The sequence below is a fragment of the Pogona vitticeps genome, chromosome 3 (assembly GCF_051106095.1).
Source record: "Pogona vitticeps strain Pit_001003342236 chromosome 3, PviZW2.1, whole genome shotgun sequence".
NCBI classification, from domain to species: Eukaryota; Metazoa; Chordata; class Lepidosauria; order Squamata; family Agamidae; genus Pogona; species Pogona vitticeps.
Genome location: NC_135785.1, coordinates 240,420,679 through 240,436,574, shown reverse-complemented (window position 1 = coordinate 240,436,574; position 15,896 = coordinate 240,420,679). Strand labels below are relative to the sequence as shown.

At 47.5% G+C, this 15,896-nt stretch overlaps 1 protein-coding gene across 1 annotated transcript in view; it reads right to left on the bottom strand.

Annotated features, from left to right (window-relative positions):
- The window catches only part of CDX2 (caudal type homeobox 2), a 32,079-nt gene extending 18,707 nt beyond the window's left edge, over positions 1 to 13,372 (bottom strand). Inside the window, exon 1 of the mRNA XM_072993736.2 lies at positions 12,453 to 13,372. Within this exon, the coding sequence (XP_072849837.2) occupies positions 12,453 to 12,999 (547 nt within the window). The 5' untranslated portion in view covers positions 13,000 to 13,372. The remainder of the gene's footprint in view (positions 1 to 12,452) is intronic.
- Positions 13,373 to 15,896: the final 2,524 nt, after the last annotated feature.

Genomic DNA, 15,896 nt, shown 5'->3' with positions numbered 1-15,896 from the left:
ACACCTCATAATTCTAGAGCTCAGGGTAGCCTAAGGCTTCTGAATGTTTTGGACTACAACTTCCATGACCTCAAGCCAGCATTGTGAATGACTGGGAAATTATGGGAGTTCTAGTTTAAAACATCTAAAAGACCCAAGGTTACTTAACAATGTCAGATGGAATATATTTTCTCTAGCTATTGATTAATGCAGGAAAATATTATTTTGGCCTTGGGAGAGGTAAAATAAGAAGTATATAGCCTCTTATTTAGAGGTAGGGGCAAGTTTTTTAAAGTTATTAGTTTTAAAATACAATTAAAGTTAATTCTGGCTTATGGTGACCCTTTTCAGGGTTTTCTAGGTAGAGAGTCACCAGAAGTGGTTTGCCATTTTCTTCTTCTACGGGCATTCTGGAACTTTTAAATACATATACATGCAATAAAAATCAACGCAGAGATGGCCCACAAGAGCTTCCTAAAGATGAAGAATTAAAAGTACAGGTATATTTGAATTTAAATTCAGTTTAAATTAAAACTGTATTTGAGAATGTTCAGTGTAAGGTGCTGTATGTATTCTCACTGTGACTCTTTTGCAATGGAAACATGGACTTTATCACAGGCTACTGCAAAAAAAAAAGATAAAAGCATCTGGAATGTGGATTTATCCTAAGGCAGTAAGAATTCCATGGAGCAAGAGGGTGGCCAACAAAGAAGTTCTAAAGCAAATGAACAAAGAGCAAGAAATCATAAAATACATAAAAATGCAGACAGCTAGAATACTTCTGCCATGTAGCAGGTCACAAAAACTACAGATTTTTACCAGTGATAATTCAAAGTAAAATCAATGGGAGAGGAACTGCAGGAAGGGAAAGGATGAATTGGTCAAAGAACTTTGTGGACTGGTTTGGAGGTTGGCCAACATTATTAGTTAGAACTGCCCCATCCATGAGAATAGGAAAAAGAACAACAAAGACATAACGAAGAAGGAAGCTTCCATGTTTCCTACAGGCCATAGACCAGTTAATCAGACATATTAAACTCCCTCCCTCCCTCCCTCCCTCCCTCCCTCCCTCTCTCTCTCTCTCTCTGTGTGTGTGTGTGTGTATCTTCACCATGCCAATCCTCAATTCTTATTGTGGCCTCTTCCGCCAGCAATTTTCACTACAATAAATCTATTTCCCAGTATTTTGACTTTCCCAATGAAGAGTGATCCGAATTATTTCAGCCACAATGATCCTGAAGAATTTGTTTGAAATAAGAGACATACGTCTTTATTTCTTTCCAGAATTAATAAATATATCAGACAATTTTTGCCCAGTAATGGGCAAAATTGGGAGCATTGGAAGCAGCTGCCATCAAATAACAGACACATGTTTATTAACACCTACGGCAAAGCAAATATTAAAATGATTAATAATTTTGTCCCCACACAGTCTCTTCCTGGTCAACAATATAAAAATACTGTACAAATAAGATTCAGAGCTTGGCAAAATTACATCTACATAACTACTTCTGAAACATCATGGGAGCTATAGTCCAAAATAAGTAACATCTCCAGGATCTGATGATATACCATGTCAGTTATCAGGATTTCTTTCCAAGCTTAGGATGTGCTGCAATTCACAGCAGAAAGTTTGAGAAGGTTCAGACTCAGCGGGATATATATTTTAAGGACTATATACTATGCCTTTAATCCTGTTGATTTCAAGGGATCTAATTTTTTTAAAAAAATTAAATACCATGCCCTACAAACAATATATAAACCATAATCGTAAAGCACTTTATCCTCAGTTTCAGAACTCATTTTAAGGAAAAAAATCATAGCAACAAGAGCAAACTAAAGGGAATGCTTTAATGTAGAACAATAAATTCCAGCGCTATACTCTGAAGGCACCAAAAATGGAAAATATTTCTTTTCAGGCTTGTTGGCTGGGGTGCTTCAGGGTACTTTTCCTATATCTCAAAAACCTACATGGCAAGCAGGCTGAATTGATCTCAGCATCCCTTCCTTCCAAGATAAATCCTGAGGTTAAGGAAATTACAAAATCAATATGAATAGGACCAGCCCACAAAATAATTTATTTTCTACACATGACAAGACCAACACACTGGGGACCACAATAATCAAAGACAGGTTTATTTGAAATAGAATGTACACTTCAAAGACAAATAAATGGATTCTCACATTTCGTCAATTGCTTACTATCTCACATTTCAGTGTTGACTCTGGACAGTTTTCTTCCTATTTTATTTCTCTTTTTAATTTAAGGTTGGGTGGGTGGGATGTTTGAGGAAAGGCAACCGACCAACTCACAACCCTCGTCCGCCTTATCCTTCTCCAGCCTGTTTAGCTGCCCAGTGGCCAATTCTTTCTTCTGGGGGGGGGGGTTTACACGGAAAGAGGAATAAGGCTGCCGGTGATGACCAAGCCCCCACCTCAATTCTCTGCAGCTCCCAGTGGCCTTTTTGGAGATACTTTCCCTTGCTTCTAGTCGGAACTAATTATTTCCCACAAGATTTCCTCCCCTCACCCCCATTAATCCCTCCCCCCCCAAAAAGAGAGAGAGATCTGAGGGTCCGGGCCGATCTGCCTAGAGGTCTTCCAGGGCCACCAGGCTGGCTTGGTCGGTCGGGTGAGGGTCAAACAAAGCATAACAAAAGCCGCCCCCCCTCGCTCAGCCCGGCGACAAAAGCTTCCCCGTGGTGAAAACAAGGCTGATCAGAGAGGGAAGCTCCCTGGAGCCGCTGAATGGCGAACACCCGCGCCGACAATGCGCTACAAGGCGATCTTATCAAAGCCACCAGCGCCTCCGGAACGCCCCTGCACCGCAGGCGCGCCCTGTTCGCCTTATTCTCGCCGCGCGCGCCCCCCGCCCCGCACGAACAAACGCCGGCGAGCTCTTTCATCCGCAGCCGCCTTTTCCCATTCCCCAGACGCGCATCTGAACAGAAGCCCCCGTGGGCTCCTAGGGGAGCGTTTACATGGCGGCCTCAGCCCTGGCCTGGGCTTCCTCTCCTACTTTTCCCGGTGAGGGGAAGGAAGAGGTCAGAAAGCAGCCAGCGGAGGGAGGCGGAGGGGGGGGGGATGAGCAAGAGGGGATATGCTTTCAATTCAGATAGGGAGGGGCCACACCCACGAGTCCCCGCAATCCCTCCGTCTTTATTTATTTATTTATTTATTTATTTATTTATTTATTTATTTATTTATTTATTTATTTATTTATTTATTTATTTATTTATTTATTTATTTATTTATTTGTACCCGGCCTTTCTCCTTAAAAAAGGGCCCAAGGCGAATCACATCCTTGGGCAACATTTAAAGCTAGAAACAATAAGTACACCTCAGTGGTCAAGATCATTAAAAGACAATATTTAAAGCTTAGAGCAGGTGACATAAAGAGGCAGCTTGCATCATTTAAAAGACAACATGAAAACTAACATTATTTTAGTCAGATTTTCTGAATACAGGCACACACCACTGCTTGGGGAAAATTACAACGAGACTGCATCATCCACTCCAAGTTACTTTTTTTTTTTTGGATTACAATGGCCAGAATCCACAAGCCAGTATCCAAGGATTCTGGATCTTGTAGTAATTTTTCCAAGCTTTGTTAAGAACGGTAGTTGAGTTTGGGGAGGGTGATGATTAATAGTCTCAGCCCCTCGGAGAGGGGAGCTGTGTGAGTTTTGCGCTCTCCCAATAATATTAGCCTTTTAAAAAAAATGTAACGGCAATGCGTTCCTTTTGGGTAAAACCGGAACTTATATCCGCAGCAGGTTTCCGTTTTCAAGCGAAAGGTGAGAAAACTCTTAAATTGGAGGTGTCTGAGTAATGGCAAAATGTATTCCCTCAGAACAGTACAGGGCGTGAACTCTATAAACGCTATTAATCCAATTCCAGCCTCATAAGGTCGTTGTTCGTGATAATGTTTCGCAGGACCAGGAATGATGGGAATGGGAACTTGCCCAATAAAATCAGTAAAGGAGATTAAGACTTTTAGGCGGTTCAGCTGCCATCAGCCCTTCACTCGGAAACGTTGAAAAATCCCAGTCACCCAGGCTTGCATGCAGGGGAATCTGTGTGATCCTTGAGGCTTGACTGTCTGCTGACCGGGAGCCCGGCCTCTGGTGGGGGGGGGCACGGTCTCAGGAGGAAATGACCTGACACATTTGTGTTGCTTTCTACGCTTGTTTAACTGGCCGGCGCTGTGGTTTTTAACACCTGGTGCGTGGCAAACCAGTCTTCAACTCACCAAGCTCCTTTCCACTGATTTGAGGGGGGGGGGGATGTTGGCTCTGGGAATTTCTTCTGCCAGGCAGAACTTTGAGGAGCAGGCGGAGTTGGGGAAGTTCCCGCTGTAAGCAGAGTTGTATCACCAGATGTTGGACTACAGTTCACATCAATACCAGGTTTAAGCCACTTCTGGCTGGAGTTCGTGGGAATTGGGAGTCGAAGCGTCCATGGAAGGCGCACGCGCTCTTCATCCCAGGATCTGAGGAACTAGGCCTCAGGTATGGCAAGAGGTGGTTGGGCACAACTCCCATCATCCACTGCCAGGGCTGACTAGCTGACAGATACTGCAATCCTGTCCCATCCAGAGGGTCACATATTCACTTTCCCCAGCATTTATAATAGGTTTTCAAGGTCATTTAAGGAGTGTTTCCCCCCCCCACCTTCAAGCCCAGTGAATTTCCATGGCCAAGCGGAGACTCGATTCCAGGTCCTCTGAGTCCTCGTCCATCACTCTCTCCACTGGCAGCATCCGAGGAAATAATCCGTGTTTTGCGAATGTTGCAGCATGTTTTCCCTTAGGAAAATATTTTAACTCAAAGCAAAATACAGAAGCCTCTTCCTGAATCGCTTGAGACGTATATATTTACAATCAAATTAAGCATGCTAAATCTAGAATCTGTGTTCAGAGGGAGGTGGTTTTTAACTGCAGTCATAGGGAAGTCAGATCCGAAGTAAATCTCACTTGGGTTCAACTAGGCTTTCACCTAAATAAATCGAGGGTGCCCAGTAACCTTTAAGGCACAGCATAACTGTTTTACCTGCAGCAGACCAACATCCGATGTGTGTCTGTTTACAAGCAAGTCCAATCCAGTTAGTTGAAATTTACTTCCAGGTAGGGGCATGTCGGTGGTCCACTTGCGGGTGAGGATAGGATGGAGGGCTCAATTGAAACACTGAAATATTTAATAGCATTTACCCTATAGCTATTCAATTGTGATTTCATTGCTGCATTTCATATATATCACCCCACATGGAGCCCCTTTCTCGCATCATCCTCAATCTCATTACATACTGTATATGCATGCAATACAGTAATACTATGGTATACTGTATATAGTATAGACTGAGATATAGATATATATTTTAAATACTATAGGTAGCATCCTATGTAGATTTATGTATACGTCACACATACATATGCATTTCTTCCGCAGTTCCTTTCTATTCCGTGAACTCCAGGAGCCGCCAGAAGGCCCCCCCCCCCCCGCCTGCTGGGGCCAGAGACATTTCTCTGTGGATCTGATGCTGGGGGTTTTGCAACCAGCTGGGAGCCTGTGTCCATCCCAAGATCCTTGTCCGCCCGCCCCCCCCAACAATTCCTCCGCCCAGGAAAGAGCTGGAGGGCCTGTTAGGGGGGTGGCACATTTCAGTATTGACTGCGAAAGTTTTTTACCCTACCCTCCTCCTTTCTTTCCTTTTCCGGCCAGGGGGAAGAAGGATACAATAGCGAGGAAGGTGTATATCAAAGCGAGATGGGTTTAAAGCCCCCCTTCCCCCTGACAGATGAGGGTCTGGAAAAAATAGGGGTGGGGGAGAGAGAAAAGTGGAGGAGAGAGGAGGAGAAGAAAAGAGGAGGGGGAAAAACAAAACTACCGGCTGCAGGGAAGCAATATTAACATTACAAGGGAGTAAGGGAGCGTCCGAACCCTCGTGTCCTTTGTTCACCTTTCTCGTAGAGCACCAGCATAACAGAGACTCCGAAGGCCGCGGCTGCTACCCTAAGCACGGCCGGCGCAAGCCCAAGCCGGCGGCGTTTTCCTCCGAGCAGCGAGAGCCGCTGCGGGTCCCTCGGCAGGAGCGGGTCCCGCGGAGGTCAAGGCGGCTGACCGCCCCCTAAGCTGGCCGCGTGTGGCAACCCAAGAGGACCGAGCGTTGACACCACGCACCAAAGTGGGCCTTCTCTTTTCCACCGGGGAGGGTGGCGGAGCCCCTTCTCCGCCCGGGTCAGTTCCACGCGGCCTATAAAAATCATACTCGGGTTGCTGCTCTTCTTTCCGCATTGCAAACGGAGGCCCCGTCAGCGCATCAGGGAGAGGATCACCGAGGAGGTTAATCCCATATAACTGAATGCAAACCTATTCGGACTCTGTTCCTAACCGGACGAAAATGAAAAAAATGAAAATTTAAGAGTAAATTAGCAACTATTAGGAGTAGGAGTAAGTCCAACGCCAGAGGAAGGCCAGCTGAGATCAGTGGGCCTTACCTCGGTGTAACGGAGCGGTCTATAGCTGTAAGCGCGTGAATGAGAGGCTACAGCCTTGTACCCGCGGAGATGGGAAGGAAACGCGTCGAAATCAGTGGGACGCTTTTGAACACACAGGCACAAGACGGCATTTTTAATCTCTCCGTGTTATTAACCTCTTTGATCCTACTGCCCACAATGAGATTGCGTGAACAGAAGTCCATGAAGAGAGGGTGACCCAATTATTCTACGCTGGGTCTTTCTCCCGCCCGCCCCCCGCCCCCCGAGAATAAGGCGCTTTTAGTCTCCAGTTTAATGTAATCACAGCCTTTCTGATCACTTGTCCTCTTGTCACCATTCCAATTCGGACGGACTACACCTCCCAGAGTCCTCTGCTGCAGTCTTTCTGAGGGATGATAGAAGCTGTAACCCCAAAGGTCGCTTTGCCTGAGCGCTGCTCCCCTGAATGGGTCCCGGGTCAACAGAGAAGGTAGAACAACGTCTCTTCTTCCCCATAGGCATGAAGAGGAAAAGGAAGATCCGGATCAGATCTTGCTGGACCCGCGGGAGGCCGGACTCCTGACTCCTGCGGGAGTCGGCCGGCCCTCCCGCGGGTTGGCGTGCGAAGATTCCCACTCGCAGCCTCGGCGTGTGGGTGCAGCGGATCGCCTGCCCTCCCAGGAAATCTTGGTCGGACCTTTCTTATTCGCCGTTGGCGGGGTTGAAGGCAAGCCAGAGGCGCGCTGGCTGTCGAAATGCGATGGGAGCATAAAGGTATGCGCCCAGTGAGTCAGAAACCAATGCCCAGTCAACCACACACCGGGCGATGATTTATAGGACTGTAATTGGTTATAAAAATCATTCAAGTGGCCGTAACCAGGCCTGGGGCCGCGGCGGGGAAAGCCATCGTTTCCACTGCAGAGGAAGGCCATTCTCAGCTCTTCAAGAAGGACGGATCGGCCGAGCCTGCAGTGGCTGGGACAGGCTTGCATTGCCCGCTGATGGGCGAGGGGGAACTCTTAGGCCTCCGATTCTGTAAACTAGGGGGCAAAAAGCAGAGAAACCTGATTAAGCTGATGTCAGGGAGGTACCCTCTCGGGTATCGGGAAGAACATCCTCTTCAGTCCACCACTGCCTTTAGCCAGAGGCTTCACGAAATGAAGAGGAACCAGACCAAGGCTTCTCTTACGCCAGGAACGTAAGGCCTTCTATATGTTTTGGGACTCCAGTTCCCATGAGCCCTGGTCAGCCTGATCCATGCATGGAGAAATCATCCAAAACTAACTTCAAGATCACATCTCCCCTGACCCCTTCTCTAAATATGACCTAACAGTTAGAGGGTTGGGCTAGAAACTCCGGGGACCCAACTTTCTGCTCAGCTGCTGAATTCACCTTCCCACCCCTTTAATCTCCATCTGACCTACCTCGCAGGCTTGTTGTGAGGCTTATGTGAGGAGATGGACAGCCTGAAGCTGATAAGAGGATAGATGTGATAAAAATGTGGCAAATCAATATTGTGTGTCTGTTGTGCTGTGCTGTGTTGTTAAGTCAGAAGTGGCTTATAGTGGGACCCTAACAAGGTTTCAAGGCAAGTGAGATATTTAAGGCATGGTTTTATCAGTTCCATACCCTCAATGAGTTTCCACAGCCAAGTGGTTGCAATCCATCACTCTATCCAAAACAGCACACTGGGAATCTCAAGTCAATATTAGTGCATAAATAGTAGCTGTCTTCCATCTGGGTTGCAATGTGCACATGATGGGACCCTGTCCTGCAAAATAAATATCTGCAGGTATAACAAAAATGTGTCAAGGAGGAGGCAAGGCTAAGAACTTTCTTCCTCCCGTGCTTGCTTTTCAGAGGCCCAGAATTTGGTTTTTCATGACCAAGTGCCACCACCTGCTGTCCAGAATGGGTAAACCTAGGCACAGGTTTATCCCCACGGCCACAATGGAATAAAGCAGTCTGATGGTCTCACTGGATGCTTGGGCCAAAGTGGATCCCCCCCGGGAGGCAGATCCTCAGTGTCCCTTGAGTTTCACAGATTTAAGCTAAGATCCTGTACATATATTTATACAGAAGTTAGTCCCAGTGACTTCAGCAAGTCTTATTTCAAAATACAGTGGTGCCTCGCTAGACAGTTACCCCGCATGACAGTTTTTTCGCTAGACATTGACTTCTTGCGATCATTATAGCAATTCGCAAAACAGTGATTCCTATGGGGGAATTTCGCTGGACAATGTTTGGTCTCTGCTTTGCAAACCGATTTTCACTAGACGACGATTTGCTTTTCGCTAGACAATGATTTCGCTAAACAGCGATTTCAGTGGAACGGATTATCATTGTCTAGCGAGGCACCACTGTATACTGTTACATTTCTGAGAGGTTCTCCTGCAGAAGCCTGAACTGGAAATTTTAGTGCGCCCTGCATAAGAGCATTACTTAAGTCCCAATGGAGTAAAAGAACTTTCTAGTTTGTGAGGGGAGTTAACTTCCACTTTAAGCTTTTTTTAAACTTTCTAGTATATTTTGGCTAATATCAGAACCTCTCCCAATAAGCAGCTACCAAAGGATTTTAAAAAGTCAATAGAAAGAGTGGGACTTACTTCCCAGGTAAAAGAACTTGAGTGCCATGTAGCGAAGCTGAATTTTTTACTGTTTAATATATTTCCATTAAGGTTTGTTCCTTATCTCTATGAGAAAGTAGGGGGAAAGTAAGTTTTTCAAAAGTGATATTAAAACACTTATTATCCCTTCCAGGATTCTGAATCTAGAGTGACTTTATCTGTTCATTGAATTAATTATATTTCTGGCTAAGTATTTTTTTTTTAGCTGATAAGATTATAGATGCCTCTTTTATTCAGGTAATTCTGAAAAGAGTGTAAATCTTTACATCTTCAATGTCAAAATACCACTCAAAGAAAATTATGTAATGTACTATCTAGTCCACAGAGAATAAGATAGAGACTATGTGTGGATCCAACATCAATACACATTACTCAGGATTCAGGAGTAATTCTCATGGATTTTCATGAAAGCTCAATGTACAGGACATATTTAGAAATAGCAGAAATATATGAATGTAAATATATTTTGGACTCATTAAAATCCAGATATTTACATATGTTTCTACGGAGCTCCTAAACACATTTTCTGATTGACTTGAAAGTAAATCACATTCATTTTCAAACGACCTTCTAGGCACCTTGCCTGTGGATCTCAGTTTTTCCTACTATTTTTAAAATCTGTGTGAACCTAGTGGTTTTCTTCTAAACATTGCGAAAGAGAGCTAAAGAAAGCCCCAGAGTTTTCTTCAGCATTCTCTGTTTGTTCTTTTCCTCGGCTGTTCCCTCACCAAAACTTCCAAGGTGAGGCTCTCTGAACTAACCCGGGTCCGTTTGGAATGAGAGGTCTCTGAAAATTCTCTCATTTTCTGCTTTAGTGCTGATACTGAGGAGAAGACCGCGCCGCGGTGTTTGTCTCTTTAACCATCTATGTACCAGATTCCCAAGGTTCACATAATTACAACAAAAAGAACATCAACCAAAGCCCTTCCTGCTCCGTGGAATTTGGAAGGATTCTCTAAGCTCCAGACCAAGCAACGTGACCAGTTAGTTAGAAATGGAGGTCCACATTGGCCCTGGCTTGGTACCACAGCAACCTAAGTCCAACTCTTGATGTCTTCCTCCACTACCAACCCATAGATTTTTCCATTCCTCCAGGTGGAGCTAAGGACACTCACCATGCGGTCCTAACTAAGGGTATTTATTCTGAAGCCCTACTGAATAATGATAATAATTAAGGATTATATGTGGAATCACCTCTTCCACCATCAGCCCTAACCCCATTTCAATCTGGAAGTGCATTCCGTCGAGGCTTGCCTCAGTTTTATCTTCTCTCTTTCATAATATACCAGCAAAAGGGACTAGATCTCTAAAGTTCTGCAAACATGAGCAACAGTACTAGAGGGTCAAAAGATCTCAGATCTTCTCCCACAGAATAACACCAGATCTACCTGACAGGGCTGTTATTTAAGGCTTATAAATGTCGGGAATCGATTAGCAGATGTATGGGAAGAAGGGAAGGGACCATCATACGACTGCCGAAGGCAGTTTGTGACAGTTACAAAATTCAACTCCGCGTTGAATTCCACGTTTTAAGGCCAGGAGCTCCCCGGGAATATGGGCATATATATATATTCAGAACGGTAGTTTAGATGTCCCCAGCCTTTAGTTTAACTATCTTGGAGGGTAAACGTGTCTGTCTCCGTTTAGATTTAAGAATGATAGGGCATCCTGAAGACTTATAAAACGGGGGGATTTCTAGAGGACTCTGTAGTTTGTTCCTCTCTTGTTCGTGGTTTCTGCTGTGCTGACCTAAGAGAGCGAGCTGTTTGGGAAAATGTTTCCATTTCAGTTTGTGATTGCATACAGTCTGGAAATTCCAAACCCGACACGGCCAGGCCAAAACGACCGGGCGCTCACCAGACCGAAACTGACAAAGGCCGTCTCCATGCTGACCGCTCTGCTAATTCGGTTGAATCCAGGATTGAAAAGGTCGAGCAATACCGGAAACCCACAGAATGCAAATCCAAGCACTCGGATCGTGAAAGCACGCGTTTCCTTTGAAAGAAAAATATTCTCCTTCCCAAGTACCTTTTTTCCCCAAGGAAATTCCTTCTCTCGAAAAACAAATATTGCAAGACTTCCAAGTCATCAAACCAACAATGTTGTGGTAATTTTTTTTTTAAAGGCTACTGAGATTTCAATGCATACTGCGTTGAAATGATTTCCAGAAGACTCTGCCTCTACAAAATAATCGAGAGACCTGGTCATAATGGCCCAAGAGAGTCCCTTGAAGTCTTGGAGGCCTATCTCCCCTGATTTCTATTTACACCTGCGTCTGAGATTTTCTGGTATTGATCGTTACACCTTCTGGAAAATATTCTTGATTTGTAGGTAGGTCGTTTGCGGGGTGGTGCCGTTTTGTTTTGTCTGTCCGTTGTACAGTCGCACCCAGATCGGAAACGAAAGGGACAGAGAAGAGTCACCTTTAATGTTCCGATTGCCCTCCTTTCCCCCTTATCAGGCGGGGATTTATATAACCTCTCTTGAAAACAACAACAAGCAACGTTGACTCTCACCCACCCACGCACGGTCGAAGGCGCACTTCTATGCGGTAAATTCGGAAGGAGACGTTCCGGCTTGGTCAGCTCGGAAAGGAATCCCATGCACTTATTCTCACCTCCGTGCGAACAGCCTCGCGGCCTTCGCCTCCGACCAACTGTGCGTATACTCGGGAGCAGGCAAGACGGAAGTCATCTTCCTCGGACTTCACAAAACTCAGAAGCGTGTGACTTCTGCGGGCACCCCAGCGCGACAGGTCCCTTTTCAGGGGGTGAGAGTAAGAACTGGAGGCCAAGAAGGAAACGCCGGCGCTCACGTAGGGCCGCTGAATGACTGGGAGGAAGAAGAAAAAAATCCGAACCCTTCGGCTTCACTGCCTTGGGGATCGACCTGCTGTCATCTTAGGTCTTGTGCAACGCAAGCTTCCTTCTTGCATCCGTCCTCCAAGGCCCAAACCGGAGCGCGCCGTCAACTCAGCCTGTATTTCCCAGAGAAGGCCCGCCGGCGATGGATCACTCCTTTCCACAAAATCGACTGCTGGGATCCCGTCAATCTCCTACACCTACAGGAGATCTCGATCGCAGCCAAACTCAGTAAGACCCTCGCCGAGATCCTTCTCCCACCCATAACTTGCTAAAGAATCGTTAAGTGCAAGGGTGCTCCGGAGCTGGTGCAGAGTGCATCGCGTGCCCCCAATCATTCCCTATCCACGTGGACGGACGAAGCAGATCCAAACTGTGTTCTGCTTCTCCGGTCGCAGCAGGGTGGGCGAGTATCACCAAGGCGCGCTCGCCTGCCATTCCCTTCTGGGAACTCCCGCGACCCCCACCCACCCCCACCCCCTGCCCCTGCCCCTGCCCCTGCCACCTTACCGGGTCCCCCCGCCGTAGGCTTCCTCATCCACTCGCAGAGATTCCGCCGCTGAACGCTGCCGCCGCCGCCGCCGCCGCCAGGGGAGAGCTGCTCCGCCGCCGGGTTGAGAGACTGCATCAGCCCGCCGGAGGTGGGTCCCGCACAAGGGGCCACCGGGGCTCCCTGCGGGGCGTGATGATGGTGCGGGTGAGAGTGGTGGTAGTCTCCGGCGGGGCTGTAGGCCAGGCCTGCCGTGGCGGGGCCGTGCATGGCCACATTAGCCGCCACCGCCGCCGCCGCCGCCGCCGCCGCCCCCTGCCCGTAGCCGTTCCAGTCATCGCGCAGCGGGGGCGCGCCGTAGCCCCCCGGCCAGGGCGAGCCCGGAGACTGCGCGTTCTCCAGCCCGATCCCGGCGGGCACGTGGTAGGCGCCGTAGTCCGGGTACTGCGGAGCGCCCACGAAATTCTGCGCCGCCGCCGCCGCCAAGTTGATCCCCCCCGCATGGCGCACCGAGCCGGGGTACATGGACGGTCCACCCTCTTTGTCCAGCAGGTAGCTCACGTACATGGTGGTGGCCGGAAGCGCCCGGCGCTCCTCCGCATACTGCTGAGGTGGGGACGGGGATCGGGGGCTCTCCCCTTTGAGGGGGTGGGGAGGGACCCCTGGGGCTCTTTGGGGGGTGGGTGGGGGGGTTGTGGGGCCGGCTAGCGGCCGGCTCCCCTCTGGTGCCTGAGTGAGCTTTCCTCCGCGTGCAGAGAAGCGGGGCGCCGACTCGCCTCGTCTTCCTCTTCCTCCTCCTCCTCCTCCTCCTCGTCGTTGTCTTCCTCCTTCAGGGCACCGGCTCCCTCGGCCCGGCCGGCAGCAGCGGCCGCGCAGCCCTGGCGAGATGAAGCGATGGATTGTTGACAAGGCTCTCTTAGGACTGGCCTGGCCAGGCCCCCTCGCCCAGGCAGGTGACGTGGAGGGAGGGAAGGAGGGAAGGAGGGAGGGAGAGGAGAGAACACGGAGGGGGGGGGGAAGAGAGAGAGAGAGAGAAGGAGAGAGGGAGGGGAAAACAGAGCCCGAGAGGGGGGGGAGGGAGTGTGGCAGGGGGGTAATAGAGCTGCTGCTAGCCCCTGAAGAAGATTTGCATTTAAAAAGATAAGGGAGAGGGTAGCGACCGGATCGCGGCGACAGAGTCAAGCCTTTATTGTTTAAGAGCTTCCTTCTCCCTTTGCAACCTGGTGCACTTTAACCTCCCAATCACAGGTTCAAAGGACTGACTCCGAAGAACAAGGCAAAGCGAAAGAAAGAGGAGGGAGGGAGGGAGGGGGGGAACCGAAGATAGGGACAAGGTGGACGCAGCGAAAGACAGCCAAAGTCTGGAGCCAGGAGGGCCCTGCCCGGTCCTTGAGCATGGGTCTGGGAGTTCGTAGCGGTAGAGTTTGGGGATTTTTTTAAAAAGGCGAAAACGTCGATCAGTCTAAAACTGTCAAGGCCTTCAGAAGGAATAAACTGTGGATTCTGCGTCGACCTAATTAAATAATAAAGATCCATCTGGCCCGAGATACGTATGATCGGCCCTCACCTGCTTCTAAGGGAGAAATTTCAAAGTTTTCCATCTGAAATCCATGGGATCTGGAAAAGAAGGGCTTTCGTTTACAATAGGAGCTGCCCTCTGGCCTCAATCTCTCCATGAGATTCAAAATGATTAAGAAAAGAAGAAAACAGTCTTGCCTTCCTAAATTAAAACGGTTTACTCATTAATAACCAATTACCAGACTAATCCCGGATTAGAGAGAACGAAGGCTCACAACAACACTAGCAGAAGCATCAACAAAACACCAGGAAAGTGAATTTGGAAAGTAAAAGGATTACCTTAATTTCTTTAGGGTTCCCCCCCCCCCCCGTGTACCGGGAAAGGTTTCCTCCTTAGCAAGTTAGTATGTTTAGGCTCACCCCACTTAAAACCCTGAATTTCTTTGAAAACTACCCGTTTTTATGTTTTTGATTAAAAGGTAGGGAAGGGTTTTTTCCAGGCAAAGTAATAGTAGTTGTTAAGTCTTTTTTTGGTTTCCTATGAATCTAGCCGTAAAGCATTTGAACCCAAGGGAAAATTTTCAATAGAATGTGAATCTCGAGTCAGGTGAAATATATGCATTTTTTTAAAAAAAAGTTGGAGAGAGGTAGAATGTGTATAGGAGTAAAAAGTTGTTTCACAACATTGACGTTCCAACCCATTTATCGCCTGCGGATGAAGGTCGTCCTAATTGTATAGTTAGATGTTCTTTTTTTCAGGAGTTGCTCTCTTTCTTCCGAGCAAACGTATGGATAACTATAGTGTTAAGATGGAAAACTGACGCTCTATTGATTTCCCAGGACAGTGAAGCAGAAATGGACCAGCAAAGCAAAAAACAAAAGAGAGAAAGAGATTTCCTTTAGTCTGTGCATTCAGAAAGCTGGAGGACAGCATTAGTCATCGATCCAACATGGGATGGGAAGATAGCATAGAAATTAATAATAATAATAATAATAATAATAATAATAATAATAATAATAATAATAATAATAATAATAATAATAATAATAATAATAATAATAATAATAATAATAATAATAATAATAATAATAATAGCAGCAGCAGCAGCAGCAGCAGCAGTAGTGTCGTGGCCCCGGCTTATTTTGGTAACCCCATGAACTCTGGCGGCTTGAGGCACATTTTCAACGCGATTCAGATCGCAGCGCCTCTGCAAAGCAGATAGGGAAATGTCACTTTGATATGAGAATTCCTTTTTCGCCCTCCGGTAGCATCTCGGCGCAGACACAGTTTGGCCTTTGAAGATGCGACAAGCCCCCCCCCCCCCCCGTTTCCCCAGATCCACTCATGGCTTTTATGCTTTAACTTTTCACCTTGAGTCGGGAACAATGGCAAGAGGTCGCCGGATCTGCATCTCTTTATACACACACCGCGACGCGATCTCTCACTCGTACTACAGATAAAACGGCTCTGCGTGGCGGATGGAAAGTCCGCCCCCCCTTCCAATTTCCATAGTAGCCGGGCTGACAGAATACGCCGGTCCCTCCTCTTCTTTCTCCCCTACCTCCACCCCGCAACAACCCCAGCTGGGAAAGGAGCCTGCCTGGAACCAGCCGCTGATGAGGCGGTGATCCAAAGCACTTTATGGCCCGATCAATCTCATACAGGCTGGTCTCATCAAAACATGTTTACTGGAAAGGACCATTGTGTTCCGCGAGGCCTATTCCCAGGTAAGTGCGTCGAGGAGGACGGCAGCCTTTCTGCCCAGTTCTGTGCGCACGTTTACTGGGAAGTAAATACCACGACGATCAGGGTGCTTCTTCTCGACCAGTTGTGTGTAGGATCCAAGCCTAAAAGAAAATTTCTTGCCGATAAGAAGGCCCGAGCTTCAGAGTACGATAGCGGGCTGAGTGTCGAGCTAGGACTCGGGAGTCCTGGGGTTCGAATC